The sequence below is a fragment of the Haemorhous mexicanus genome, chromosome 34 (assembly GCF_027477595.1).
Source record: "Haemorhous mexicanus isolate bHaeMex1 chromosome 34, bHaeMex1.pri, whole genome shotgun sequence".
Classification (NCBI taxonomy): domain Eukaryota; kingdom Metazoa; phylum Chordata; class Aves; order Passeriformes; family Fringillidae; genus Haemorhous; species Haemorhous mexicanus.
This window is the reverse complement of record NC_082374.1, coordinates 1334592-1362202: the sequence shown is the minus strand read 5'-3', so window position 1 is coordinate 1362202 and position 27611 is coordinate 1334592. Positions and strand designations below refer to the sequence as shown.

The following is a 27611-nucleotide window of genomic DNA, read 5'->3' as shown; positions in this document are numbered from 1 at the left end:
CGGAATTTGGAATTTTGAGGCTGGAATTTAGAATTTTGGGGGCTGAAATTGGGAATTTTGGGGCCGGAATTTGGAATTTTGTGCTGGAATTTGGGAACTTGGTGCTGGAATTTGGAATTTTGGGGCTGGAATATTGAATTTTGTGCTGGAATTTGGGATTTTTTGCTGGAATTTGGAATTTTGGGGGCAAATTTTGGAATTTTGAGGCCGGAATTTGGAATTTTGGGGGAAAATTTTGGGAATTTTGTGCTGGAATTTGAAATTTTGTGCTGGAATTTGGAATTTTGGGGCTGGAATTTAGGAGTTTGTGCTGGAATTTGGAATTTTGTGCTGGAATTTGGAATTTTTTGCTGGAATTTGGGACTTTGGGTCTGAAATTGGGAATTTTGAGTCTGAAATTGGGAATTTGGTGGATTCTCTTTCCCCCCAGAGCGTTTCCCAGGTGAGCTGGAGGATGGAGCTCCGGGGCTGAGGCAGCCACAGCTGGGGGGAGGCACCTGGGACTCAGGTGAGCGCCCCTTCCCCGGGGGAAAAACCAGAAAAAAACCGGAAAAATCCAAATTTTGGTGCCAAAATCTCATTTTCCACTGGGTTTTCCCGTATTTTTTTGGGATTTGGGGCTGGAAAAAGGGAAAAAAATGCAAATTCTGGTACCAAAATCTCATTTTTCTGCAGGGTTCTCCCTAGTTTTGGGGGTGGGGACTGGAAAAATGGGAAAAAATCCAAATTTTGGTACCAAAATCTCATTTCTGATTTGGATTCTGCCCAATTTTTTGGGTTTGTGGCTGAAAAAATGGAAAAAAATCCAAATTTTGGTACCAAAATCTCATTTTTCTGCTGGATTCTCCCCTTTTTTTTGGGGTTGGGGCTGGAAAAAGGGAAAATAATGCAAATTTTGGTACCAAAATCTCATTTTTCCGTTGGGTTCTCTCCATTTTTTTGGGTTTGGGGCTGAAAAAATGGGAAAAAAATCCAAATTTTGGTACCAAACTCTCATTTCTCAATTGGTTTCAGCCCAATTTTTGGGGGTTTGGGGCTGGAAAAATGGGAAAAATATGGGGAAAAAATCCAAATTTTGGTACCAAAATCTCATTTTTCCACGGGATTCTCCCCATTTTTGTGGCTCCCAGTAACCCCGGGGTGGATTCCCAGAATTTTGGGGAGATTTCCCCCTCAGAGCCGGGATCTGGAGCAGAAATCCCCTCGGGAATGTGAATTTGGGGCTGGAAAATGGGAAAAATCCAAATTTTGGTGCCAGAATCTCATTTTTCTGCAGGGTTCTCCCCATTTTTTGGGGTTGGGGCTGAAAAAATGGAAAAAAAAGGGAAAAAAATGCAAATTTTGGTGCCAAAATCTCATTTTTCTGCAGGGTTCTCCCCATTTTTTTGGGGTTGGGGCTGGAAAAAGGGAAAATAATGCAAATTTTGGTACAAAATCTCATTTTTCCACTGGATTCTCCCCATTTTTTTGGGTTTGGGGCTGGAAAAATGGGAAAAAAATGGGAAAAAATCCAAATTTTGGTACCAAAATCTCATTTTTCCACTGGATTCTCCCCATTTTTTTGGGTTTGTGGCTGAAAAAATGGGAAAAAATCCAAATTTTGGTACCAAAATCTCATTTTTCTGCTGGATTCTCCCCTTCTTTTGGGGTTTGGGGCTGGAAAAAGGGAAAATAATGGGGAAAATCTAAATTTTGGTGCCAAAATCTCATTTTCCTGCTGGGTTCTTCCCATTTTTTTGGGGTTGGGGTTGAAAAAATGGGGAAAAAATGGGAAAAAATCCAAATTTTTGAGCCAAAATCTCATTTTTCCACTGGATTCTCCCCATTTTTTTGGGTTTGGAGCTGGAAAAATGGAAAATAATCCAAATTTTGGTACCAAAATCTCATTTTTCTGTTCGGTTCTCCTAATTTTTTTGGGTTTAGGGCTGGAAAAATAGAAAAAAAAAGGGAAAAACTCCAAATTTTGGTACCAAACTCTCATTTCTCAATTGGATTCCGCCCAATTTTTGGGCGATTTGGGGACCAGAAAATTGGGGGGAAAATGGGGAAAAATCCAAATTTTGGTACCAAAATCTCATTTTTCCACGGGATTCTCCCCATTTTTGTGGCTCCCAGTAACCCCAGGGTGGATTCCCAGAATTTTGGGGAAATTTCCCCCTCAGAGCCGGGATCTGGAGCAGAAATCCCCTCGGGAATGTGAATTTGGGGCTGGAAAATGGGAAAAATCCAAATTTTGGTGCCAAAATCTCATTTTTCTGCAGGGTTCTCCCCATTTTTCTGGTCTTGGGGACTGAAAAAATGGGAAAAATCCAAAATTTGGTACCAAAATCTCATTTCTGATTTGGATTCTGCCCAATTTTTTGGGTTTGGGGCTGGAAAGTGGGAAAAAAATCCAAATTTTGAGCCAAAATCTCATTTTTCTGCAGGGTTCTCCTCTTTTTTTTTGGGTTTGGGGCTGGAAAAATGGGAAAAATCCAAATTTTGGTACCAAAATCTCATTTTTTTGCTGGGTTCTCCCCATTTTTTGGGGTTTGGGGCTGGAAAAATAGGAAAAAAATGGGAAAAAATCCAAATTTTGGTACCAAAATCTCATTTTTTTGCTGGGTTCTCCCCATTTTTGTGGGGTTGGGGCTGGAAAAAGGGAAAATAATGCAAATTTTGGTACCAAAATCTCATTTTTCCACTGGATTCTCCCCATTTTTTTGGGTTTGGGCCTGAAAAAATGGGAAAAAAATCCAAATTTTGGTACCAAACTCTCATTTTTCAACTGGATTCAGCCCAATTTTTGGGGGTTTGGTGCTGAAAAAATGGGAAAAAAATGGGGAAAAATCCAAATTTTGGTACCAAAATCTCATTTTTCTGCTGGGTTTTCCCGTATTTTTTTGGGGTTGGGGCTGAAAAAATGGGAAAAAAAGGGAAAAAATCCAGATTTTGGTACCAAAATCTTGTTTTCCTGCTGGGTTCTCCCGTATTTTTTGAGGTGGGCACTGGAAAAATGAGGAAAAAATGGGAAAAATCCAAATTTTGGTACCAAACTCTCATTTTTCCACTGGATTCTCCCCATTTTTTTGGGTTTGGGGCTGAAAAAATGGGAAAAAATGCAAATTTTGGTACCAAAATCTCATTTTTCTTTTGGGTTCTCCCCATTTTTTGGTCTTGGGGCTGATAAAATGGGAAAAAATCCAAAATTTGGTACCAAAATCTCATTTTTCCATTGGATTCTCCCCATTTTTGGGCGATTTGAGGACCAGAAAAATGGGAAAAAAATGGGAAAAACCCCAAATTAGGGTCCCCCAATCCCATTCCCCCCCGATTTTCATGGCTGCCAGTACGGGCGGGGTGGCTGTCTGGGATTTGGGCTGGGAATTCCCGACATTCCCGAGGTTTTCCATCCCCCCAGAGTCGGGAGCGGAGGCGCCCGGGCGGATCCATGGGCCGGCCGAGCGAGCAGTGAGCGCGCGCGGGATCCGACTCCAGGGCCATGTATCCCACCAGGTACCGCCCCGAGCCCGCGCCCTCTGCTGCTGCCCTTCCCCCCAATTTTCTGTCCTTTTCCCCAAATTTCTGCCCCTTTTCCTGAATTTCTGCCTTTTTTCCCAATTTTCTGCCCCTTTTCCCCAATTTTCTGCCCCTTTCCCTGAATTTCTGCCCCTTTCCCTGAATTTCTGTCCCCTTTTCCTGAATTTCTGCCCCTTTTTCCCGATTTTCTGCCTTTTTTCCCAATTTTCTGCCCCTTTCCCCAAATTTCTCCCCCTTTTTCCCCCATTTCTGCCCTTTTTTCCTGATTTTCTGCCTTTTTTCCCAATTTTCTGCCCTTTTCCCCCCAATTTTCTGCCCTTTTCCCCCCAATTTTCTGCCCTTTTCCCCCCAATTTTCTGCCCCTTTTTCTGCCCTTTCCCCCCAATTTTCTGCCCCCTTTTCCCCAAATTTCTGCCTTTTTTCCTGAATTTCTGCCCCTTTTTCTGTCCTTTTCCCCCCAGTTTTCTGCCCTTTTTTCTCCCAATTTTCTGCTCTTTTTCCCTGAATTTCTGCCCCTTTCCCCAAATTTCTCCCCCTTTTTCCCCCATTTCTGCCCTTTTTTCCTGAATTTCTGCCCCTTTTTTCCTGAATTTCTGCCCCTTTCCCTGAATTTCTGCCCTTTTTTCCCAATTTTCTGCCCCTTTTCCCCAATTTTCTGCCCCTTTCTCCTGAATTTCTGAACCTTTTTCCCGATTTTCTGACCCTTTTCCCCAAATTTCTGCCCCTTTCCCCAAATTTCTGCCCCTTTCCCTGAATTTCTGCCCCTTTTTTCCCCAATTTTCTGCCTTTTTTCCTGAATTTCTGCCCCTTTTTCCTGAATTTTTCTGCCCCTTTTCCCCCAAACTTCTTCCCTTTTTCCCCTGAATTTCTGCCCCTTTTCCCCCAATTTTCTCCCCCTTTTTCCCCCATTTCTGCCCTTTTTTCCTGAATTTCTGCCCCTTTTTTCCTGATTTTCTGCCCTTTTTTACCCAATTTCTGACCCTTTTCTCCCAATTTCTGACCCTTTTTCTCCCAAATTTCTGCCCCTTTTTCTGTCCTTTCCCCCTCAAATTTTCTGCTCCTTTTTCCTGAATTTCTCCCCCTTTTTCCTGAATTTCTGCCCCTTTTCCCCAAATTTCTCCCCCTTTTTTCCCGATTTTCTGCCCCTTTTCTCCAAATTTCTGCCCCTTTTTTCCTGAATTTCTGACCCTTTTTCCCAATTTTCTGCCCCTTTTCCCCAATTTTCTGCCCCTTTTTCTGCCCTTTTCCCCCCAATTTTCTGCCCTTTTCCCCAAATTTCTGCCCTTTTTTCCTGAATTTCTGCCCCTTTTTTCCTGATTTTCTGCCTTTTTTCCCGATTTTCTGCCCCTTTTTTCCTGAATTTCTGCCCCTTTTTTCCTGATTTTCTGCCCCTTTTTTCCCGATTTTCTGCCCCTTCTTCTGCCCTTTTCCCCCCAATTTTCTGCCCTTTTTCCCCAAATTTCTGCCTTTTTTCCTGAATTTCTGCCCCTTTTTCCCAATTTTCTGCCCCGTTTTCCTGAATTTTCTGCCCCTTTTCCCCAATTTTCTGCCCCTTTTCCCCAATTTTCTGCCCCTTTTCCCCAATTTTCTGACCTTTTTCCTGAATTTTCTGCCCCTTTTTTCCCGATTTTCTGCCTTTTTTCCCAATTTCTGCCCCTTTTTCCTGAATTTCTGCCCCTTTTTCTGCCCCTTTTCCGAGATTTCTGCCCCATTTTCCCCAACTTTCTGCCCCTTTTCCCCAAATTTCTGCACCTTTCCCCGAGTTTTCTACCCTTCCCCCCCTAATTTCTTCCCCTTTTTCCTCAATTTTCTGACCCTTTTCCCCAATTTTCTGCCCCTTTTTCCTGAATTTCTGCCCCCTTTTCCCCAGATTTTTGTCCCTTTTCCCTGAATTTCTGACCCTTTTTTCCCAATTTTCTGCCCCTTCCCCCACAATTTTCTGCCCCTTTCCCTGAACTTCTGTCCCGTTTTCCTGAATTTCTGCCCCTTTTTTCCTCAATTTTCTGCCCCTTTTCCCCAATTTTCTGCCCCTTTTCCCTGAATTTCTGTCCCTTTTTCCCCAATTTTCTGCCTTTTTTCCCAATTTTCTGACCCTTTTCCCCAAATTTCTGCCCTTTTCCCAGAATTTCTGCCCCTTTTTCTGCCCTTTTCCCCCCAATTTTCTGCCCTTTTTCCCCAAATTTCTGCCTTTTTTCCTGAATTTCTGCCCCTTTTTCCCGATTTTCTGCCTTTTTTCCCAATTTTCTGCCCTTTTTCCCCAATTTTCTGCCTTTTTTCCCAATTTTCTGCCCCTTTTTCCCCAATTTTCTGCCTTTTTTCCCAATTTTCTGCCCCTTTTTTCCCGATTTTCTGCCCTTTTCCCTGAATTTCTGCCCTTTTTTCCCAATTTTCTGCCCCTTTTTCCTGAATTTCTGCCCCTTTTTCCTGAATTTCTGCCCTTTTTCCCCAAATTTCTGCCCCTTTTTCTGCCCTTTTCCCCCCAATTTTCTGCCCTTTTTTCTCCCAAATTTCTGCCCTTTTTTCCTGAATTTCTGCCCCTTTTCCCGAATTTCTCCCCCTTTTTCCCCCATTTCTGCCCCTTTTTCCTGAATTTCTGCCCCTTTTTCCCGATTTCCTGACCCTTTTTCCCAAATTTCTGCCCCTTTTTTCCTGAATTTCTGCCCCTTTTTCCTGAATTTCTGCCCCTTTTTTCCAAATTTCTGCCCTTTTTCCCCAATTTTCTGCCCCTTTTTCTGCCCTTTTCCCCCCAATTTTCTGCCCTTTTTTCTCCCAAATTTCTGCCCCTTTTTCTGCCCTTTTCCCCCCAATTTTCTGCCCTTTTTTCCCCAAACTTCTTCCCTTTTTCCCCTAAATTTCTGCCCCTTTTTTCCTCAATTTTCTGCCCCTTTTCCCCAATTTTCTGACCTTTTCCCTGAATTTCTGTCCCTTTTTTCCCAATTTTCTGACCCTTTTTCCTGAATTTCTGCCCCTTTTCCCCCAAATTTCTGCCCCTTTTTCTGCCCTTTTCCCCCCAATTTTCTGCCCTTTTTCCCCAAATTTCTGCCCCTTTTTCCCGATTTTCTGCCTTTTTTCCCAATTTTCTGCCCTTTTTCCCCAATTTTCTGCCTTTTTTCCCAATTTTCTGCCCCTTTTCCCCGATTTTCTGCCCCTTTCCTGAATTTCTGACCCTTTTTCCCCAATTTTCTGCCCCTTTTCCCCAAATTTCTGCCCATTTCCCTGAATTTCTGCCCCTTTTTCCCGATTTTCTGCCCTTTTTCCTGAATTTCTGCCCTTTTTTCCTGAATTTCTGCCTTTTTTCCTGAATTTCTGCCCCTTTTCCCCGAATTTCTGCCTTTTTCCCCCATTTCTGCCCCTTTCCCCCAATTTTCTGCCTTTTTTCCTGAATTTCTGTCCCTTTTTCCTGAGTTTCTGACCCTTTTTCCCAATTTTCTGCCCTTTTTTCCTGAATTTCTGCCCCTTTTTTCCCGATTTTCTGACCCTTTTCCCCAAATTTCTGCCCATTTCCCTGAATTTCTGTCCCTTTTTCCCCAATTTCTGCCCCTTTCCCCCAAATTTCTCCCCCTTTTTCCCCCATTTCTGCCCTTTTTTCCTGAATTTCTGCCCCTTTTTTCCTGATTTTCTGCCCTTTTTTCCCCAATTTCTGACCCTTTTCTCCCAATTTCTGACCCTTTTTTCTCCCAAATTTCTGCCCCTTTTTCTGTCCTTTCCCCCTCAAATTTTCTGCTCCTTTTTCCTGAATTTCTCCCCCTTTTTCCTGAATTTCTGCCCCTTTTCCCCAAATTTCTCCCCCTTTTTTCCCGATTTTCTGCCCCTTTTCCCCAAATTTCTGCCTTTTTTCCTGAAGTTCTGCCCCTTTCCCTGAATTTCTGCCCCTTTTTTCCAAATTTCTGCCCCTTTTCCCCAATTTTCTGCCCCTTTTTCTGCCCTTTTCCCCCCAATTTTCTGCCCCTTTTTCTGCCCTTTTCCCCCCAATTTTCTGCCCTTTTTCCCCAAATTTCTGCCTTTTTTCCTGAATTTCTGACCCTTTCCCTGAATTTCTGCCCTTTTTCCCCAAATTTCTGCCCATTTTTCCTGAATTTCTGCCCCTTTCCCCAAATTTCTCCCCCTTTTTCCCCCATTTCTGCCCTTTTTTCCTGAATTTCTGCCCCTTTTTCCCCACTTTCTGCCCCCTTTTTCCCCCAAACTTCTCCCCCTTTTCCCCAAATTTCTGCCCCTTTTTTCCCCAATTTTCTGCCCTTTTTCCTGAATTTTCTGCCCCTTTTCCCCAATTTTCTGCCTTTTTTCCTGAATTTCTGCCTTTTTTCCTGAATTTCTGCCCTTTTTTCCTGAATTTCTGCCCCTTTTCCCCAAATTTCTGCCTTTTTTCCTGAATTTCTGCCCCTTTTCCCTGAATTTCTGAACCTTTTTCCCGATTTTCTGACCCTTTTCCCCAAATTTCTGCCCCTTTCCCTGAATTTCTGCCCCTTTTTTCCCCAATTTTCTGCCTTTTTTCCTGAATTTCTGCCCCTTTTTCCTGAATTTCTGCCCCTTTTTTCCAAATTTCTGCCCCTTTTCCCCAATTTTCTGCCCCTTTTTCTGCCCTTTTCCCCCCAATTTTCTGCCCTTTTTTCTCCCAAATTTCTGCCCCTTTTTCTGCCCTTTTCCCCCCAATTTTCTGCCCTTTCCCCCCAATTTTCTGCCCTTTTTTCCCCAAACTTCTTCCCTTTTTCCCCTAAATTTCTGCCCCTTTTTTCCTCAATTTTCTGCCCCTTTTCCCCAATTTTCTGCCCCTTTTCCCTGAATTTCTGTCCCTTTTTCCCCAATTTTCTGCCTTTTTTCCCAATTTTCTGACCCTTTTCCCCAAATTTCTGCCCTTTTCCCTGAATTTCTGCCCCTTTTTCTGCCCTTTTCCCCCCAATTTTCTGCCCTTTTTCCCCAAATTTCTGCCTTTTTTCCTGAATTTCTGCCCCTTTTTCCCGATTTTCGCCTTTTTTCCCAATTTTCTGCCCTTTTTCCCCAATTTTCTGCCTTTTTCCCCAATTTTCTGCCTTTTTTCCCAATTTTCTGCCCCTTTTTTCCCGATTTTCTGCCCCTTTCCCTGAATTTCTGCCCTTTTTTCCCAATTTTCTGCCCCTTTTCCCCAAATTTCTGCCCATTTCCCTGAATTTCTGCCCCTTTTTCCCGATTTTCTGCCCTTTTTCCTGAATTTCTGCCCTTTTTTCCTGAATTTCTGCCTTTTTTCCTGAATTTCTGCCCCCTTTTCCCCGAATTTCTGCCTTTTTCCCCCATTTCTGCCCCTTTCCCCCAATTTTCTGCCTTTTTTCCTGAATTTCTTGTCCCTTTTTCCTGAGTTTCTGACCCTTTTTCCCAATTTTCTGCCCTTTTTTCCTGAATTTCTGCCCCTTTTTTCCCGATTTTCTGACCCTTTTCCCCAAATTTCTGCCCATTTCCCTGAATTTCTGTCCCTTTTTCCCCAATTTCTGCCCCTTTCCCCCAAATTTCTCCCCCTTTTTCCCCCATTTCTGCCCTTTTTTCCTGAATTTCTGCCCCTTTTTTCCTGATTTTCTGCCCTTTTTTCCCCAATTTCTGACCCTTTTCTCCCAATTTCTGACCCTTTTTTCTCCCAAATTTCTGCCCCTTTTTCTGTCCTTTCCCCCTCAAATTTTCTGCTCCTTTTTCCTGAATTTCTCCCCCTTTTTCCTGAATTTCTGCCCCTTTTCCCCAAATTTCTCCCCCTTTTTTCCCGATTTTCTGCCCCTTTTCCCCAAATTTCTGCCTTTTTTCCTGAAGTTCTGCCCCTTTCCCTGAATTTCTGCCCCTTTTTTCCAAATTTCTGCCCCTTTTCCCCAATTTTCTGCCCCTTTTTCTGCCCTTTTCCCCCCAATTTTCTGCCCCTTTTTCTGCCCTTTTCCCCCCAATTTCTGCCCTTTTTCCCCAAATTTCTGCCTTTTTTCCTGAATTTCTGACCCTTTCCCTGAATTTCTGCCCTTTTTCCCCAAATTTCTGCCCATTTTTCCTGAATTTCTGCCCCTTTCCCCAAATTTCTCCCCCTTTTTCCCCCATTTCTGCCCTTTTTTCCTGAATTTCTGCCCCTTTTTCCCCACTTTCTGCCCCCTTTTTCCCCCAAACTTCTCCCCCTTTTCCCCAAATTTCTGCCCCTTTTTTCCCCAATTTTCTGCCCTTTTTCCTGAATTTTCTGCCCCTTTTCCCAATTTTCTGCCTTTTTTCCTGAACTTCTGCCTTTTTTTCCTGAATTTCTGCCCTTTTTTCCTGAATTTCTGCCCCTTTTCCCCAAATTTCTGCCTTTTTTCCTGAATTTCTGCCCCTTTTCCCTGAATTTCTGAACCTTTTTCCCGATTTTCTGACCCTTTTCCCCAAATTTCTGCCCCTTTCCTGAATTTCTGCCCCTTTTTTCCCCAATTTTCTGCCTTTTTTCCTGAATTTCTGCCCCTTTTTCCTGAATTTCTGCCCCTTTTTTCCAAATTTCTGCCCCTTTTCCCCAATTTTCTGCCCCTTTTTCTGCCCTTTTCCCCCCAATTTTCTGCCCTTTTTTCTCCCAAATTTCTGCCCCTTTTTCTGCCCTTTTCCCCCCAATTTTCTGCCCTTTCCCCCCCAATTTTCTGCCCTTTTTTCCCCAAACTTCTTCCCTTTTTCCCCTAAATTTCTGCCCCTTTTTTCCTCAATTTTCTGCCCCTTTTCCCAATTTTCTGCCCCTTTTCCCTGAATTTCTGTCCCTTTTTCCCCAATTTTCTGCCTTTTTTCCCAATTTTCTGACCCTTTTCCCCAAATTTCTGCCCTTTTCCCTGAATTTCTGCCCCTTTTTCTGCCCTTTTCCCCCCAATTTTCTGCCCTTTTTCCCCAAATTTCTGCCTTTTTTCCTGAATTTCTGCCCCTTTTTCCCGATTTTCTGCCTTTTTTCCCAATTTTCTGCCCTTTTTCCCCAATTTTCTGCCTTTTTCCCCAATTTTCTGCCTTTTTTCCCAATTTTCTGCCCCTTTTTTCCCGATTTTCTGCCCCTTTCCCTGAATTTCTGCCCTTTTTTCCCAATTTTCTGCCCCTTTTCCCCAAATTTCTGCCTTTTTCCTGAATTTCTGCCCCTTTTTCTGTCCTTTTCCCCCCAATTTTCTGCCCTTTTTCTCCCAAATTTCTGCCTTTTTTCCTGAATTTCTGCCCCTTTTTCTGTCCTTTTCCCCCCAATTTTCTGCCCCTTTTCCCAAATTTCTGCCTTTTTTCCTGAATTTCTGCCCCTTTTTCTGTCCTTTTCCCCCCAGTTTTCTGCGCTTTTTTCCCCCAAATTTCTGCCCTTTTTTCCTGAATTTCTGCCCCTTTCCCCAAATTTCTCCCCTTTTTCCCCCATTTCTGCCCTTTTTTCCTGAATTTCTGCCCCTTTTTTCCTGAATTTCTGCCACTTTTTTCCTGAATTTCTGCCCCTTTTTCCTGAATTTCTGCCCCTTTTTTCCTGAATTTCTGCCTTTTTCCCGATTTTCTGACCCTTTCCCTGAATTTTCTGCCTTTTTTCCTGAATTTCTGCCCCTTTTTTCCCGATTTTCTGCCCCTTTCCCTGAATTTCTGCCCTTTTTCCTGAATTTCTGCCCCTTTTCCCCCCAAATTTCTGCCCCTTTTCCCTGAATTTTCTGCCCCTTTTCCTCCAAACTTCTTCCCCTTTTCCCCTGAATTTCTGCCCCTTTTTCCCCAATTTCTGCCCGTTTCCCCCAGATTTCTGCCCCTTTTTCCCCAATTTCTGCACCTTTTCCCCCAAACTTTTCTTTCTTCCCCCTTTTCCCCAAATTTCTGCCCCTTTTTTCCCCAATTTTCTGCCCCTTTTCCCCCCAATTTTCTGCCCCTTTTTCCCCAAATTTCTGCCTTTTTTTCCTGAATTTCTGCCCCTTTTTTCCCAATTTTCTGCCCCTTTTCCCTGAATTTTCTGCCCCTTTTCACCCAAACTTCTTCCCTTTTTCCCCTAAATTTCTGCCCCTTTTCCCCCAATTTTCTGCCCCTTTTTTCCCGATTTTCTGACCCTTTTCCCCAATTTCTGCCCCTTTTTTCCCGATTTTCTGCCCCTTTTCCCCAAATTTCTGCCCCTTTTTCCCAATTTTCTGCCTTTTTTCCCAATTTTCTGCCCCTTTTCCCCAATTTTCGGCCCCTTTTCCCTGAATTTCTGGCCCTTTTCCCTGAATTTCTGCCCCCTTTTCCTGAATTTCTGCCCCTTTTCCACAATTTTCTGCCCCTTTTTTCCCCAAATTTCTGCTCTTTTTCCTGAATTTCTGCCCCTTTTTTCCCGATTTTCTGCCCCTTTCCCTGAATTTCTGCCCCTTTTTTCCCGATTTTCTGCCCCTTTCCCTGAATTTCTGCCCCTTTTTTCCAAATTTCTGCCCCTTTTCCCTGAATTTCTTCCCCCTTTCCCCCCTAAATTTCTGCCCCCTTTTCCTGAATTTCTGCCCCTTTTCCACAAATTTCTGCCCCTTTTTTCCCCAATTTTCAGCCCTTTTTCCTGAATTTCTGCCCCTTTTCCCCAAATTTCTCCCCCTTTTTCCCCCATTTCTGCCATTTTTTCCTCACTTTTCTGCCCCTTTTCCACAATTTTCTGTCCCTTTTTTCCCAAATTTCTGCCTCCTTTCCCCCCAATTTTCTGCCCCTTTTCCCTGAATTTTCTGCCCCTTTTCCCCAATTTTCAGTCCTTTTTCCTGAATTTCTGCCCCTTTTTCTGCCCCTTTTCCCCCCAAATTTCTGCCCCTTTTTCTGCCCTTTTCCCCAATTTCTGCCCCTTTTCCCCCAATTTTCTGCCCCCTTTTCCTGGAATTTCTGTCACTTTTTCCCAGAATTTCTCCCCCTTCCTCAAAATTCTTCCCAAAACGTTCCCCCCAAAATCCACCTCAGGTCCCTCAGGGTGGTCCCAACCTCCTTGGTGCCACCTCAAGGTGCTCCAACCCCCTTGGTGCCACCTCAAGGTGCTCCAACCCCCTTGGTGCCACCTCAGGCTGGTCCCAACCCCCTTGGTGCCACCTCAGGGTGCTCCAACCCCTTGGTGCCACCTCAGGCTGGTCCCAACCCCCTTGGTGCCACCTCAGGCTGGTCCCAACCCCTTGGTGCCACCTCAGGCTGGTCCCAACCCCCAAATCCACCTCAGGCTGGTCAAACCCCCTTGATGCCACCTCAAGGTGGTCCCAACCCCCTTGGTGCCACCTCAGGGTGGTCCCAACCCCCAAATCCACCTCAAGGTGCTCCAACCCCCTTGATGCCACCTCAAGGTGCTCCAACCCCTTGATGCCACCTCAAGGTGCTCCAACCTCTTGGTGCCACCTCAAGGTGCTCCAACCCCCTTGGTGCCACCTCAAGGTGCTCCAACCTCTTGGTGCCACCTCAAGGTGGTCCCAACCCCCTTGGTGCCACCTCAAGGTGCTCCAACCCCCTCGGTGCCACCTCAGGCTGGTCCCAACCCCCTTGGTGCCATCTCAGGGTGCTCCAACCCCTTGGTGCCACCTCAGGCTGGTCCCAACCACCTTGATGCCACCTCAAGGTGCTCCAACCTCTTGGTGCCACCTCAAGGTGCTCCAACCCACTTGGTGCCACCTCAGGCTGGTCCCAACCCCCTTGATGCCACCTCAAGATGGTCCCAACCCCCTTGGTGCCACCTCAAGGTGCTCCAACCCCTTGGTGCCACCTCAGGCTGGTCCAACCCCTTGGTGCCACCTCAAGGTGGTCCCAACCCCCTCGGTGCCACCTCAGGGTGCTCCAACCCCCTTGGTGCCACCTCAGGGTGCTCCAACCCCCTTGATGCCACCTCAAGGTGGTCCCAACCCCCTTGATGCCACCTCAAGGTGATCCCAACCCCCTTGATGCCACCTCAAGGTGATCCCAACCCCCTTGGTGCCACCTCAAGGTGGTCCCAACCCCCTTGGTGCCACCTCAGGGTGCTCCAACCCCTTAATGCCACCTCAGGGTGATCCCAACCCCCTTGATGCTGCCTCAAGGTGGTCCCAACCCCCTCGGTGCCACCTCAGGCTGGTCCCAACCCCCTTGGTGCCACCTCAGGGTGGTCCCAACCCCCTTGGTGCCACCTCAAGGTGCTCCAACCTCTTGGTGCCACCTCAGGGTGCTCCAACCCCCTTGATGCCACCTCAAGGTGGTCCCAACCCCCTTGGTGCCACCTCAAGGTGCTCCAACCCCTTGGTGCCACCTCAGGCTGGTCCAACCCCCTTGATGCCACCTCAAGGTGGTCCCAACCCCCTTGGTGCCACCTCAGGGTGGTCCCAACCCCCAAATCCACCTCAAGGTGCTCCAACCCCCTTGATGCCACCTCAAGGTGCTCCAACCCCTTGATGCCACCTCAAGGTGCTCCAACCCCTTGATGCCACCTCAAGGTGCTCCAACCCCTTGGTGCCACCTCAGGCTGGTCCAACGCCCTTGGTGCCACCTCAAGGTGCTCCAACCTCTTGGTGCCACCTCAGGCTGGTCCAACCCCCTTGATGCCACCTCAAGGTGCTCCAACCCCTTGGTGCCACCTCAGGGTGGTCCCAACCCCCTTGGTGCCACCTCAGGGTGGTCCTAACCCCCTTGATGCCACCTCAAGGTGGTCCCAACCCCCTTGGTGCCACCTCAGGCTGCTCCAACCCCTTGGTGGCACCTCAGGTTGTCCCAAGCTCCCCGCTCCAGCCCTCTTGTCCACGGCAGGGTCTCCGGTGAGGAATGCAACGGCATCAACGCCATGGCGGCCGAGAGCGGCCCCGGCACGCGCCTGCGGAACCTCCCGGTGCTGCCGGACGCGCTGGACTCCACGCAGCCGTCGGCGGCGCCGGCGCCGGGCCAGGCCCAGCCCGGGGGCGGCGTCGGGGTCAATCCGCCGCCGCCGGAGACGTCCAACCCCAACAAACCCAAGCGCCAAACCAACCAGCTGCAGTACCTGCTCAAGGTGGTCCTCAAGACCCTCTGGAAGCACCAGTTCGCCTGGCCCTTCCAGCAGCCCGTGGACGCCGTCAAGCTCAACCTCCCGGTGAGCTCCCACCGGGGCCGGGGTCTGCAGGAGCTGCGGGTGGTGGGGGTCTGCAGGAGCTGGGGGTGTTGGAGGTCTGCAGGAGCTGGGGGTGGTGGGGGTCTCCAGGAGCTGGGGGATGTTGGGGGTCTCCAGGGGTTGGGGATGTTGGGGATCTGCAGGAACTGGGAAATGTTTGGGGTCTGCAGGAGCTGGGGGTGTTGGGGGTCTCCAGGAGCTGGGGGTGTTGGGGGTCTGCAGGAGCTGGGGGTGGTGGGGGTCTCCAAGGGCTGGGGAATGTTGGGGGTCTCCAGGAGCTGGGGGTGTTGGGGGTCTGCAGGAGCTGGGGGTGGTGGGGGTCTGCAGGAGCTGAGGGTGTTGGAGTTCTCCAGGAGCTGGGGGTGTTGGGGGTCTCCAGGAGCTGGGGGTGTTGGGGGTCTGCAGGAGCTGGGGGATGTTGCGGGTCTGCAGGAGCTGGGGGTGTTGGGGGTCTCCAGGAGCTGGGGGTGTTGGGGGTCTGCAGGAGCTGGGGGTGTTGGGGGTCTCCAGGAGCTGGGGGTGTTGGGGGTCTCCAGGGGTTGGGGATGTTGGGGGTCTCCAGGAGCTGGGGGTGTTGGGGGTCTCCAGGAGCTGGGGGTGGTGGGGGTCTCCAGGAGCTGGGGGTGTTGGGGGTCTGCAGGAGCTGCGGGTGTTGGGGGTCTCCAGGAGCTGGGGGTGTTGGGGGTCTCCAGGGGCTGGGGAATGTTGGGGGTCTCCAGGGGCTGGGGGTGTTGGGTGTCTCCAGGGGCTGGGGAATGTTGGGGGTCTCCAGGGGTTGGGGCATGTTTGGGTTCTCCAGGAACTGGGGAAGGTTGGGGGTCTCCAGGAGCTGGGGCATGTTGGGGGTCTGCAGGAACTGGGGAAGGTTGGGGGTCTCCAGGAGCTGGGGGTGTTGGGGGTCTGCAGGAACTGGGGAAGGTTGGGGGTCTCCAGGGGTTGGGGGTGTTGGGGGTCTGCAGGAACTGGGGAAGGTTGGGGGTCTCCAGGAGCTGGGGGTGTTGGGGGTCTGCAGGAACTGGGGAAGGTTGGGGGTCTCCAGGGGTTGGGGGTGTTGGGGGTCTGCAGGAGCTGGGGAATGTTGGGGGTCTCCAGGAGCTGGGGGTGTTGGGGGTCTCCAGGAGCTGGGGCATGTTGAGGGTCTCCAGGAGCTGGGGCATGTTGGGGGTCTCCAGGAGCTGGGGGATGTTGGGGGTCTCCAGGGGCTGGGGGTGTTGGGGGTCTCCAGGAGCTGGGGGATGTTGGGGGTCTGCAGGAGCTGGGGGTGTTGGGGGTCTCCAGGGGTTGGGGATGTTGGGGGTCTCCAGGGGCTGGGGATGTTGGGGGTCTCCAGGAGCTGGGGGTGTTGGAGGTCTCCAGGGGCTGAGGGTGTTGGGGTTCTCCAGGAGCTGGGGTTGTTGGAGAAGCTGGGGAATGTTGAGGCTCTCCAGGAGCTGGGGATGTTGGGGGTCTCCAGGGGCTGGGGATGTTGGGGGTCTGCAGGAACTGGGGAAGGTTGGAGGAACTGACAAAGGTTGGGCTTCTCCAGGAACTGGGGATGTTGGGGGTCTCCAGGAGCTGGGGGATGTTGGGGGTCTGCAGGAGCTGGGGGATGTTGGGGGTCTCCAGGAGCTGGGGGTGTTGGGGGTCTCCAGGGGCTGGGGAATGTTGGGGGTCTCCAGGGGCTGGGGGGTGTTGGGTGTCTCCAGGGGCTGGGGAATGTTGGGGGTCTCCAGGGGTTGGGGCATGTTTGGGTTCTCCAGGAACTGGGGAAGGTTGGGGGTCTCCAGGAGCTGGGGCATGTTGGGGGTCTGCAGGAACTGGGGAAGGTTGGGGGTCTCCAGGAGCTGGGGCATGTTGGGGGTCTGCAGGAGCTGGGGGTGTTGGGGGTCTCCAGGGGTTGGGGATGTTGGGGGTCTCCAGGGGCTGGGGATGTTGGGGGTCTCCAGGAGCTGGGGGTGTTGGAGGTCTCCAGGGGCTGAGGGTGTTGGGGTTCTCCAGGAGCTGGGGTTGTTGGAGAAGCTGGGGAATGTTGAGGCTCTCCAGGAGCTGGGGATGTTGGGGGTCTCCAGGGGCTGGGGATGTTGGGGGTCTGCAGGAACTGGGGAAGGTTGGAGGAACTGACAAAGGTTGGGCTTCTCCAGGAACTGGGGATGTTGGGGGTCTCCAGGAGCTGGGGGATGTTGGGGGTCTGCAGGAGCTGGGGGATGTTGGGGGTCTCCAGGAGCTGGGGGTGTTGGGGGTCTCCAGGGGCTGGGGAATGTTGGGGGTCTCCAGGGGCTGGGGGTGTTGGGTGTCTCCAGGGGCTGGGGAATGTTGGGGGTCTCCAGGGGGTTGGGGCATGTTTGGGTTCTCCAGGAACTGGGGAAGGTTGGGGGTCTCCAGGAGCTGGGGGCATGTTGGGGGTCTGCAGGAACTGGGGAAGGTTGGGGGTCTCCAGGAGCTGGGGGTGTTGGGGGTCTGCAGGAACTGGGGAAGGTTGGGGGTCTCCAGGGGTTGGGGGTGTTGGGGGTCTGCAGGAACTGGGGAAGGTTGGGGGTCTCCAGGAGCTGGGGGTGTTGGGGGTCTGCAGGAACTGGGGAAGGTTGGGGGTCTCCAGGGGTTGGGGGTGTTGGGGGTCTGCAGGAGCTGGGGAATGTTGGGGGTCTCCAGGAGCTGGGGGTGTTGGGGGTCTCCAGGAGCTGGGGCATGTTGAGGGTCTCCAGGAGCTGGGGCATGTTGGGGGTCTCCAGGAGCTGGGGGATGTTGGGGGTCTCCAGGGGCTGGGGGTGTTGGGGGTCTCCAGGAGCTGGGGGATGTTGGGGGTCTGCAGGAGCTGGGGGTGTTGGGGGTCTCCAGGGGTTGGGGATGTTGGGGGTCTCCAGGGGCTGGGGATGTTGGGGGTCTCCAGGAGCTGGGGGTGTTGGAGGTCTCCAGGGGCTGAGGGTGTTGGGGTTCTCCAGGAGCTGGGGTTGTTGGAGAAGCTGGGGAATGTTGAGGCTCTCCAGGAGCTGGGGATGTTGGGGGTCTCCAGGGGCTGGGGATGTTGGGGGTCTGCAGGAACTGGGGAAGGTTGGAGGAACTGACAAAGGTTGGGCTTCTCCAGGAACTGGGGATGTTGGGGGTCTCCAGGAGCTGGGGGATGTTGGGGGTCTGCAGGAGCTGGGGGATGTTGGGCTTCTCCAGGGGTTGGGGATGTTGGGGTCTCCAGGGGTTGGGGAAGGTTGGGGGTCTCCAGGAGTTGGGAATGTTGGGGGTCTCCAGGAGCTGGGGGTGTTGGGGGTCTCCAGGAGCTGCGGGTGTTGGGGGTCTGCAGGAGCTGGGGGTGTTGGGGGTCTCCAGGAGCTGGGGGTGTTGGGGGTCTGCAGGAGCTGCGGGTGGTGGGGGTCTCCAGGAGCTGCGGGTGGTGGGGGTCTCCAGGAGCTGGGGGTGTTGGGGGTCTCCAGGAGCTGGGGGTGTTGGGGGTCTGCAGGAACTGGGGGATGTTGGGGGTCTCCAGGAACTGGGGGATGTTGGAGAAGCTGGGGAATGTTGAGGTTCTCCAGGAGCTGGGGGATGTTGGGGGTCTCCAGGGGCTGGGAATGTTGGGGGTCTGCAGGAACTGGGGAAGGTTGGAGGAACTGACAAAGGTTGGGCTTCTCCAGGAACTGGGGATGTTGGGGGTCTCCAGGAGCTGGGGGATGTTGGGCTTCTCCAGGAACTGGGGATGTTGGGGGTCTCCAGGGGTTGGGGAAGGTTGGGGGTCTCCAGGAGTTGGGAATGTTGGGGGTCTCCAGGAGTTGGGAATGTTGGGGGTCTCCAGGAGCTGGGGGTGTTGGGGGTCTCCAGGAGCTGGGGGTGTTGGGGGTCTCCAGGAGCTGGGGAAGGTTGGGGATCTCCAGGGGTTGGGAATGTTGGGGTTCTCCAGGAACTGGGGAAGGTTGGAGAAGCTGGGGAATGTTGGGGGTCTCCAGGAGCTGGGGAAGGTTGGAGAAACTGGGGAATGTTAAGGTTCTCCAGGGGTTGGGAATGTTGGCGGAACTGAGGAATGTTGGGGGTCTCCAGGAACTGGGGAAGGTTGGAGGAACTGGAGGAACTGGGGAATGTTGAGGTTCTCCAGGGGTTGGGGAAGGTTGGAGGAACTGAGGGAATGTTGGGCTTCTCCAGGAACTGGGGGATGTTGGGGGTCTCCAAGGATTGGGGAATGTTGGGGTTCTCCAGGGGTTCGGAATGTTGGGGTTCTCCAGGAACTGGGGATGTTGGGGGTCTGCAGGAGCTGGGGAAGGTTGGGGTTCTCCAGGAACTGGGGATGCTGGGGGGGTCTCCTGGGGTTGGGAATGTTGGGGTTCTCCAGGAACTGGGGAATGTTGGGGTTGAGCTGGTGGTTGGGGTTGAGCTGGTGGTTGGGTTGAGCTGGTGGTTGGGGTTGAACTGGTGGTTGGATGAGATGATCCAAGGGTTGGACTTGAACCAGTGCTTGGATTTGATGATCCAGAGTTGGACTTGATCCAGAACAGGATTGGATGATCCAAAGTTGGACTTGGTGATCCAAAGTTGGACTTGATGCTGTGGTTGGAGTTGGTGATTCGAGGGTTAGACTTGGGCCACTGTTGGGTTTCCGTGATCCAAAGTGAGATTTGGTTGGACCCCGGGGTTGAGTTGGTGACCCAGTGGTTGAGTTGGTGACCCAGTGGTTGAGTTGATGGCCCAATGGTTGAGTTGATGGCCCAATGGTTGAGTTGATGCCCCAATGGTTGAGTTGATGCCCCAATGGTTGAGTTGATGCCCCAGTAGTTGAGTTGATGCCCCAATGGTTGAGTTGATGCCCCAATGGTGGAGTTGATGCCCCAATGGTGGAGTTGATGCCCCAATGGTGGAGTTGATGCCCCAATGGTGGAGTTGATGCCCCAATGGTGGAGTTGATGCCCCAATGGTTGAGTTGATGCCCCAATGGTTGAGTTGATGCCCCAGTGGTTGAGTTGATGACCCAATGGTTGAGTTGGTGCCCCAATGGTTGAGTTGATGCCCCAATGGTGGAGTTGATGGTCCTGTGGTTGAGTTGATGACCCACTGGTTGACATCATGCCCCAGTGGTTGAGTTGATGCCCCAATGGTTGAGTTGATGCCCCAATGGTTGAGTTGATGCCCCAGAGGTTGAGTTGATGCCCCAGTGGTTGAGTTGATGCCCCAATGGTTGAGTTGATGCCCCAAGGGTTGAGATCATCACCCAATGGTTGAGTTGATGCCCCAATGGGTGGAGTTGATGACCCAATGGTTGAGTTGATGCCCAGTGTTGAGTTGATGCCCAATGGTTGAGTTGATGCCCCAAGGGTTGAGTTGATGCCCCAATGGTTGAGTTGATGACCCCATGGTTGAGTTGATGCCCCAATGGTTGAGTTGATGCCCCAGTGGTGGAGTTGATGCCCCAATGGTTGAGTTGATGCCCCAAGGGTTGAGTTGATGCTCCAATGGTTGAGTTGATGACCCAATGGTGGAGTTGATGCCCCAGTGGTTGAGTTGATGCCCCAAGGGTTGAGTTGATGCCCAATGGTTGAGTTGATGCCCCAATGGTTGCGTTGATGACCCAATGGTTGAGTTGATGCCCCAATGGTTGAGTTGATGCCCAGAGGTTGAGTTGATGCCCCAGGGGTTGAGTTGATGCCCCAAGGGTTGAGTTGATGCCCCAGTGGTTGAGTTGATGCCCAGTGGTTGAGTTGATGACCCAATGGTTGAGTTGGTGCCCCAATGGTTGAGTTGATGCCCCAATGGTTGAGTTGATGCCCCAGTGGTTGAGTTGATGCCCCAGTGGTGGAGTTGATGCCCCCAGAGGTTGAGTTGATGACCCACTGGTTGAGTTGATGCCCCAATGGTGGAGTTGATGACCCAATGGTGGAGTTGATGCCCCAATGGTTGAGTTGATGCCCAATGGTTGAGTTGATGCCCCAGAGCTTGAGTTGATGCCCCAATGGTGGAGTTGATGCCCCAAGGGTTGAGTTGATGCCTCAGTGGTTGAGTTGATGCCCCAGTGGTTGAGTTGATGCTCCAATGGTTGAGTTGATGACCCTGTGGTTGAGATCATCACCGAATGGTTGAGTTGATGCCCCAATGGTTGAGTTGATTGCCCCAATGGTTGAGTTGATGCCCCAGTGGTTGAGATCATGACCCAATGGTTGCGTTGATGACCCTGGGTTTGAGTTGATGACCCAAGGGTTGAGTTGATGCTCCAATGGTTGAGTTGATGCCCCAAGGGTTGAGATCATCCACCCAATGGTTGAGATCATCACCCAAGGGTTGCGTTGATGCCCAAAGTCAAACTTGATCAATTCCGTCACCTTTGGCTTGAAATTCCCCAACTTTTCCTTTTTGTATTAAATCTCTAAATCCCCATTTTTTCCCCCAGGATTCTTCTAAAATCAGTAAATTCTTCTAAAATCAGTAAATTCTTCTAAAATCAGTAAATTCTTCTAAATCAGTAAATTCCTCTAAAAATACGAAATTATTTTGAAACCTTTCCCACTCCCAATTTTTTTCAGGACTATTATAAGATCATCAAGACGCCGATGGACATGGGCACGATCAAGAAGCGCCTGGAGAACAATTACTACTGGAACGCTCAGGAGTGCATCCAGGACTTCAACACCATGTTCACCAACTGCTACATCTACAACAAGGTGCGGAACCTTCCGGAACCGGGCGGGAAAATGGGAATTTGGGGGGGAAAAATGGGAATTTTGGGGAAAAAAATGGGAATTTTGGGAGCAAAAAAATGGGAATTTTGGGGGAAAATTGAGCATTTTGGGGAAAAAATGGGAATTTTGGGGGAAAAAAAGGGAATTTGGGAGGAAAAATGGGAATTTTGGGGGGAGAAATGGGAATTTTGGGGGAAAAAAATGAGGATTTGGGGGAAAAAATGGGAATTTTGGGGAAAAATTGAGGATTTTGGGAGGAAAAATGGGAATTTTGGGGGAGAAATGGGGAATTTTGGGGTAAAAAATGAGGATTTTGGGGAAAAAATGGGAATTTTGGGGAAAAATTGAGGATTTTGGGGGGTGAAATGGGAATTTTGGGGGGAGAATTGAGAATTTTGGGGTAAAAAAATGAGGATTTTGGGAAAAAAATGGGAATTTTGGGGAAAAATTGAGCATTTTGGGGAAAAAATGGGAATTTTGGGAGAAAAATGGGAATTTTGGGGGGAGAAATGGGAATTTTGGGGTAAAAAAATGAGGATTTTGGGGAAAAAATGGGAATTTTGGGGTAAAAAATGAAGATTTTGGGGAAAAAATGGGAATTTTGGGGAAAAATTGAGGATTTTGGGGGGAGAAATGGGAATTTTGGGAGGAGAAATGAGAATTTTGGGGTAAAAAAATGAGGATTTTGGGGAAAAAATGGGAATTTTGGGGAAAAATTGAGGATTTTGGGGGGTTAAATGGGAATTTTGGGGGGAAAAATGGGAATTTTGGGAGAAAAATGGGAATTTTGGGAGGGAAAATGGGAATTTTGGGGGGAGAAATGGGAATTTTAGGGTAAAAAATGAGGATTTTGGGGAAAAAATGGGAATTTTGGGGAAAAATTGAGGATTTTGGGGGGTGAAATGGGAATTTTGGGGGGAAAAATGGGAATTTTGGGAGGAAAAATGGGAATTTTGGGGGGAAAAATGGGAATTTTGGGGAAAAAATGGGAATTTTGGGGAAAAAATGGGAATTTTGGGGAAAAATTGAGGATTTTGGGAGGAAAAATGGAATTTTGGGGGGAGAAATGGGAATTTTGGGGTAAAAAATGAGGATTTTGGGGAAAAAATGGGAATTTTGGGGAAAAATTGAGGATTTTGGGGAAAAATTGGAATTTTGGGGAAAAATTGAGCATTTTGGGGAAAAAATGGGAATTTTGGGAGAAAAATTGGGAATTTTGGGGGGAAAAATGGGAATTTTGGGGGGAGAAATGGGAATTTTCGGGGTAAAAATGAGGATTTTGGGGAAAAAATGGGAATTTTGGGGAAAAATTGAGGATTTTGGGGGGGTTAAATGGGAATTTTGGGGGGAAAAATGGGAATTTTGGGAGGAAAAATGGGAATTTTGGGAGGAAAAATGGGAATTTGGGGGGAGAAATGGGAATTTTAGGGTAAAAAATGAGGATTTTGGGGAAAAAATGGGAATTTTGGGGAAAAATTGAGGATTTTGGGGGGTGAAATGGGAATTTTGGGGGGAAAAATGGGAATTTTGGGAGGAAAAATGGGGAATTTTGGGGAAAAATGGGAATTTTGGGGGGAAAAATGGGAATTGCTGGGGGAAATGGGAATTTTTGGTGGGGAGAAATGGGAATTTGGGGGGAGAATGGGAATTTGGGGGGGAAATGGGAATTTTGGGGGAAAAAAATGGGAATTTTGGGAGGAAAAATGGGAATTTTGGGGGAAAAATGAGGATTTTGGGGGAAAATGAGGATTTTGGGGAAAAAAATGGGAATTTTGGGGAAAAATTGAGGATTTTTGGGGGTGAAATGGGAATTTTTGGGGCAAAAATGGGATATTTTAGGGAGAAAAATGGGAAAATTTTGGGGGGAAATGGGAATTTTTGGTGGGAAATATGGGACTTTTTTGGGGGGAAAATGGGAATTTGGGGGGAAATATGGGAATTTTTTTGGGGGAAAATGGGAATTTTTGAGGGGAAAAATGGGAATTTTGGGGGAAAATTGAGGATATTGGGGGGAAAAAAGGGGAATTTTTGGGGGTGAAATGAGAATTTTCTGGTGAAAAATGGGAATTTTTGGGGAAAAAAATGAGGATTTGGGGGGAAAAAATGGGGAATTTTGGGGAAAAATTGAGGATTTTGGGGGGTGAAATGGGAATTTTGGGGGAAAATATGGGAATTTTGGGGGGTATGGGAATTTTTTGGGAGGAAAAATGGGAATTTTGGGGAAAAAAAAAGAGGATTTTGGGGGAGAAGTGTGAATTTTCGGGGGTGAAAAATGGGAATTTCGAGGGAAAAATGGGAATTTTCTGGGGGAAATGGGAATTTTTGGTGGGGAGAAATGGGAATTTGGGGGGGGGAATGGGAATTTGGGGGGAAATGGGAATTTTGGGGGAAAAAAATGGGAATTTTGGGAGCAAAAAATGGGAATTTTGGGGAAAAATTGAGCATTTTGGGGGAAAAATGGGAATTTTGGGAGGAAAAATGGGGAATTTCGGGGAAAAAATGGGAATTTTGGGGAAAAAAAAAGGGAATTTGGGGGAAAAATGGGAATTTTTGGGGGAAAAATGGGAATTTTGGGGGAAAAATTGGAATTTTGGGGAAAAAATGAGCATTTTGGGGACAAAAAGGGAATTTTGGAGGAAAAAATGGGAATTTTGGGGAGAGAAATGGGAATTTTGGTGTAAAAAATGAGGATTTTGGGGAAAAAATGGGAATTTTGGGGAAAAATTGAGCATTTTGGGGAAAAAATGGGAATTTTGGGAGGAATAATGGGAATTTTGGGGTAAAAAATGAGGATTTGGGGGAAAAATGGGAATTTTGGGGAAAAATTGAGGATTTTGGGGGGTGAAATGGGAATTTTGGGGGAAAAAATGGGAATTTTGGGGGGTATGGGAATTTTTTGGGAGGAAAAATGGGAATTTTGGGGAAAAAAAAAGAGGATTTTGGGGGGAGAAGTGTGAATTTTCGGGGGTGAAAAATAGGAATTTCGAGGGAAAAATGGGAATTTTCTGGGGGAAATGGGAATTTTTGGTGGGGAGAAATGGGAATTTGGGGGGGGGAATGGGAATTTGGGGGGGAAATGGGAATTTTGGGGGAAAAAAATGGGAATTTTGGGAGCAAAAAATGGGAATTTTGGGGAAAAATTGAGCATTTTGGGGAAAAATGGGAATTTTGGGAGGAAAAATGGGAATTTCGGGGAAAAAATGGGAATTTTGGGGAAAAAAAGGGAATTTGGGGGAAAAATGGGGAATTTTGGGGGAAAAATGGGAATTTTGGGGGAAAAAATGAATTTTGGGGGAAAAAATTGGAATTTTGGGGAAAATTTGAGCATTTTGGGGACAAAAAGGGAATTTTGGGAGGAAAAATGGGAATTTTGGGGAAAAATTGAGGATTTTGGGGGGTGAAATGGGAATTTTTGGGGGGAAAAAATGGGAATTTTGGGGGGTATGGGAATTTTTTTGGGAGGAAAAATGGGAATTTTGGGGAAAAAAAAAGAGGATTTTGGGGGGAGAAGTGTGAATTTTCGGGGGTGAAAAATGGGAATTTCGAGGGAAAAATGGGAATTTTCTGGGGAAATGGGAATTTTTGGTGGGGAGAAATGGGAATTTGGGGGGGGGAATGGGAATCTTGGGGGGGAAATGGGAATTTTGGGGGAAAAAAAATGGGGAATTTTGGGAGCAAAAAATGGGAATTTTGGGGAAAAATTGAGCATTTTGGGGGAAAAATGGGAATTTTGGGAGGAAAAATGGGAATTTCGGGGAAAAAATGGAATTTTGGGGAAAAAAAAGGGAATTTGGGGGAAAAATGGGAATTTTGGGGGAAAAATGGGAATTTTGGGGGAAAAATTGGAATTTTGGGGAAAAAAATGAGCATTTTGGGGACAAAAAGGGAATTTTGGGAGGAAAAATGGGAATTTTGGGGAGAGAAATGGGAATTTTGGTGTAAAAAATGAGGATTTTGGGGAAAAAATGGGAATTTTGGGAAAAATTGAGCATTTTGGGGAAAAAATGGGAATTTTGGGAGGAATAATGGGAATTTTGGGGTAAAAAATGAGGATTTGGGGGAAAAAATGGGAATTTTGGGGAAAAATTGAGGATTTTGGGGGGTGAAATGGGAATTTTGGGGGGAAAAAATGGGAATTTTGGGGGGTATGGAATTTTTTGGGAGGAAAAATGGGAATTTTGGGGAAAAAAAAAGAGGATTTTGGGGGGAGAAGTGTGAATTTTCGGGGGTGAAAAATAGGAATTTCGAGGGAAAAATGGGAATTTTTCTGGGGGAAATGGGAATTTTTGGTGGGGAGAAATGGGAATTTGGGGGGGGAATGGGAATTTGGGGGGGAAATGGGAATTTTGGGGGAAAAAAATGGAATTTTGGGAGCAAAAAATGGGAATTTTGGGGAAAAATTGAGCATTTTTGGGGGAAAAATGGGAATTTTGGGAGGAAAAATGGGAATTTCGGGGAAAAAATGGGAATTTTGGGGAAAAAAAAGGGAATTTGGGGGAAAAATGGGAATTTTGGGGGAAAAATGGAATTTTGGGGGAAAAAATGGGAATTTTGGGGGAAAAAATTGGAATTTTGGGGAAAATTTGAGCATTTTGGGGACAAAAAGGGAATTTTGGGAGGAAAAATGGGAATTTTGGGGAAAAATTGAGGATTTTGGGGGGTGAAATGGGAATTTTTTGGGCAAAAAATGGGATATTTTGGGAGAAAAATGGGAAAATTTTGGGGGGAAATGGGAATTTTTGGTGGGAAATATGGGAATTTTTTGGGGGGGAAAATGGGAATTTGGGGGGAAATATGGGAATTTTTTGGGGGAAAATGGGAATTTTTGAGGGGAAAAATGGGAATTTTGGGGAAAAATTGAGGATATTGGGGGGAAAAAATGGGAATTTTTGGGGGTGAAATGAGAATTTTCGGGATAAAGATGGGAATTTTTGGGGAAAAAATGAGGATTTTGGGGGGAAAAATGGGAATTTTCAGGGGTGAAAAATGGGAATTTTTTGGGGGGGAATAAATGGGAATTTTGGGGAAAAAATGAGGATTTTGGGGGGTGAAATGGGAATTTTTTGGGCAGAAAATGGGATATTTTAGGGGGAAAATTGAAAAATTTTGAGGGGAAATGAGAATTTTTTGTTGGAGAAATGGGAATTTTGGGGTAAAAAAATGGGAATTTTTTGGGGGAAAATTGGCAATTTTTTGGAGGAAAAATGGGAATTTTTGCAGGAAGAAATAGGAAGTTTAGGGGGGAAAAAAAGGGAAATTTTTGGATGAAAAATGGGAATTTTTGGACAGAAAAATGGGAATTCCTGATTTTTTTCCCCCTAATTCCTGATATTTCCCCCCTAATTCCTGCTTTTTTTCCCCCTAATTCCTGGGATTTTTTCTCCCCAAATTCCTGATTTTTTCCCCCTAATTCCTGGGGTTTTTTCCCTAATTTCTGATTTTTTCTCCCCCTAATTCCTGATTTTTTTTTCCTAATTCCTGATCTTTTTCCCCCTAATTCCTGATTTTTTTCCTAATTCCTGATTTTTTTCCCCCCTAATTCTTGGGGTTTCTTTTCCTATGTCCTGATTTTTTTCCCCCTAATTCCTGATTTTTTCCCTTCATTCCTGGGGGTTTTTTCTCCTCCTTCCTTGGGTTATTTCCCCTTAATCCTGATTTTTTCCCCCTAATTCCTGATTTTTTCCCCCCTTATTCCTGGGGTTTTTTCCCCAATTCCTGATTTTTTTTCCCCCTAATTCCTGATTTTTTCCCCTCATTCCTGATCTTTTTTCCCCTCATTCCTTGGGTATTTTTCCCCCTAATTCATGATTTTTTCCCACCTAATTTCTGATTTTTTTCCCCTAATTCCTCTTTTTTTCCCCCCTAATTCCAGGGTTTTTTCCCTCTAATTCCTGTTTTTCCCCATTTTGCAGCCAGGGGATGACATAGTGCTGATGGCAGAAGCTCTGGAGAAGCTTTGCCCCTAATTCCTGATTTTTTCCCTCCTAATTCCTGGGGTTTTTTCCCCTTAATTCCTCTTTTTTTCCCCCCTAAATCCTAATTTTTTTTCCCCCCTAATTCCTGATGTTTTCCTCCTAATTCCTGGGATTTTTTTCCTATTTCCTGATTTTTTTCCCCCTAATTCCTGGGGTTTTTTCCCCCTAATTCCTGATTTTTTCCCCCTAATTCCAGGGGTTTTTTTCACCTAATTCCTGTTTTTTTCCCCCTAATTCCTGTTTTTTTCCCCCTAATTCCTGTTTTTCCCCATTTTGCAGCCAGGGGATGACATTGTGCTGATGGCAGAAGCTCTGGAGAAGCTTTGCCCCTAATTCCTGATTTTTCCCTCCTAATTCCTGGGGTTTTTTCCCCTTAATTCCTCTTTTTTTTCCCCCCTAAATCCTAATTTTTTTTCCCCCCTAATTCCTGATGTTTTCCTCCTAACTCCTGGGATTTTTTTCCTATTTCCTGATTTTTTTCCCCCTAATTCCTGGGTTTTTTTCCCC

The 27611-nt window shown here is 47.9% G+C and overlaps 1 protein-coding gene across 1 annotated transcript in view; it reads left to right on the top strand.

The window, feature by feature from the left end:
* Positions 1–27611, top strand: part of BRD4 (bromodomain containing 4) — a 117961-nt gene that overhangs the window by 20238 nt on the left and 70112 nt on the right. Inside the window, exons 2-6 of the mRNA XM_059872049.1 lie at positions 431–508; positions 3401–3495; positions 14170–14488; positions 20974–21111; positions 27042–27087. Coding sequence (XP_059728032.1) covers positions 3482–3495; positions 14170–14488; positions 20974–21111; positions 27042–27087 — 517 coding nt within the window. The 5' untranslated portion in view covers positions 431–508; positions 3401–3481. The remainder of the gene's footprint in view (positions 1–430; positions 509–3400; positions 3496–14169; positions 14489–20973; positions 21112–27041; positions 27088–27611) is intronic.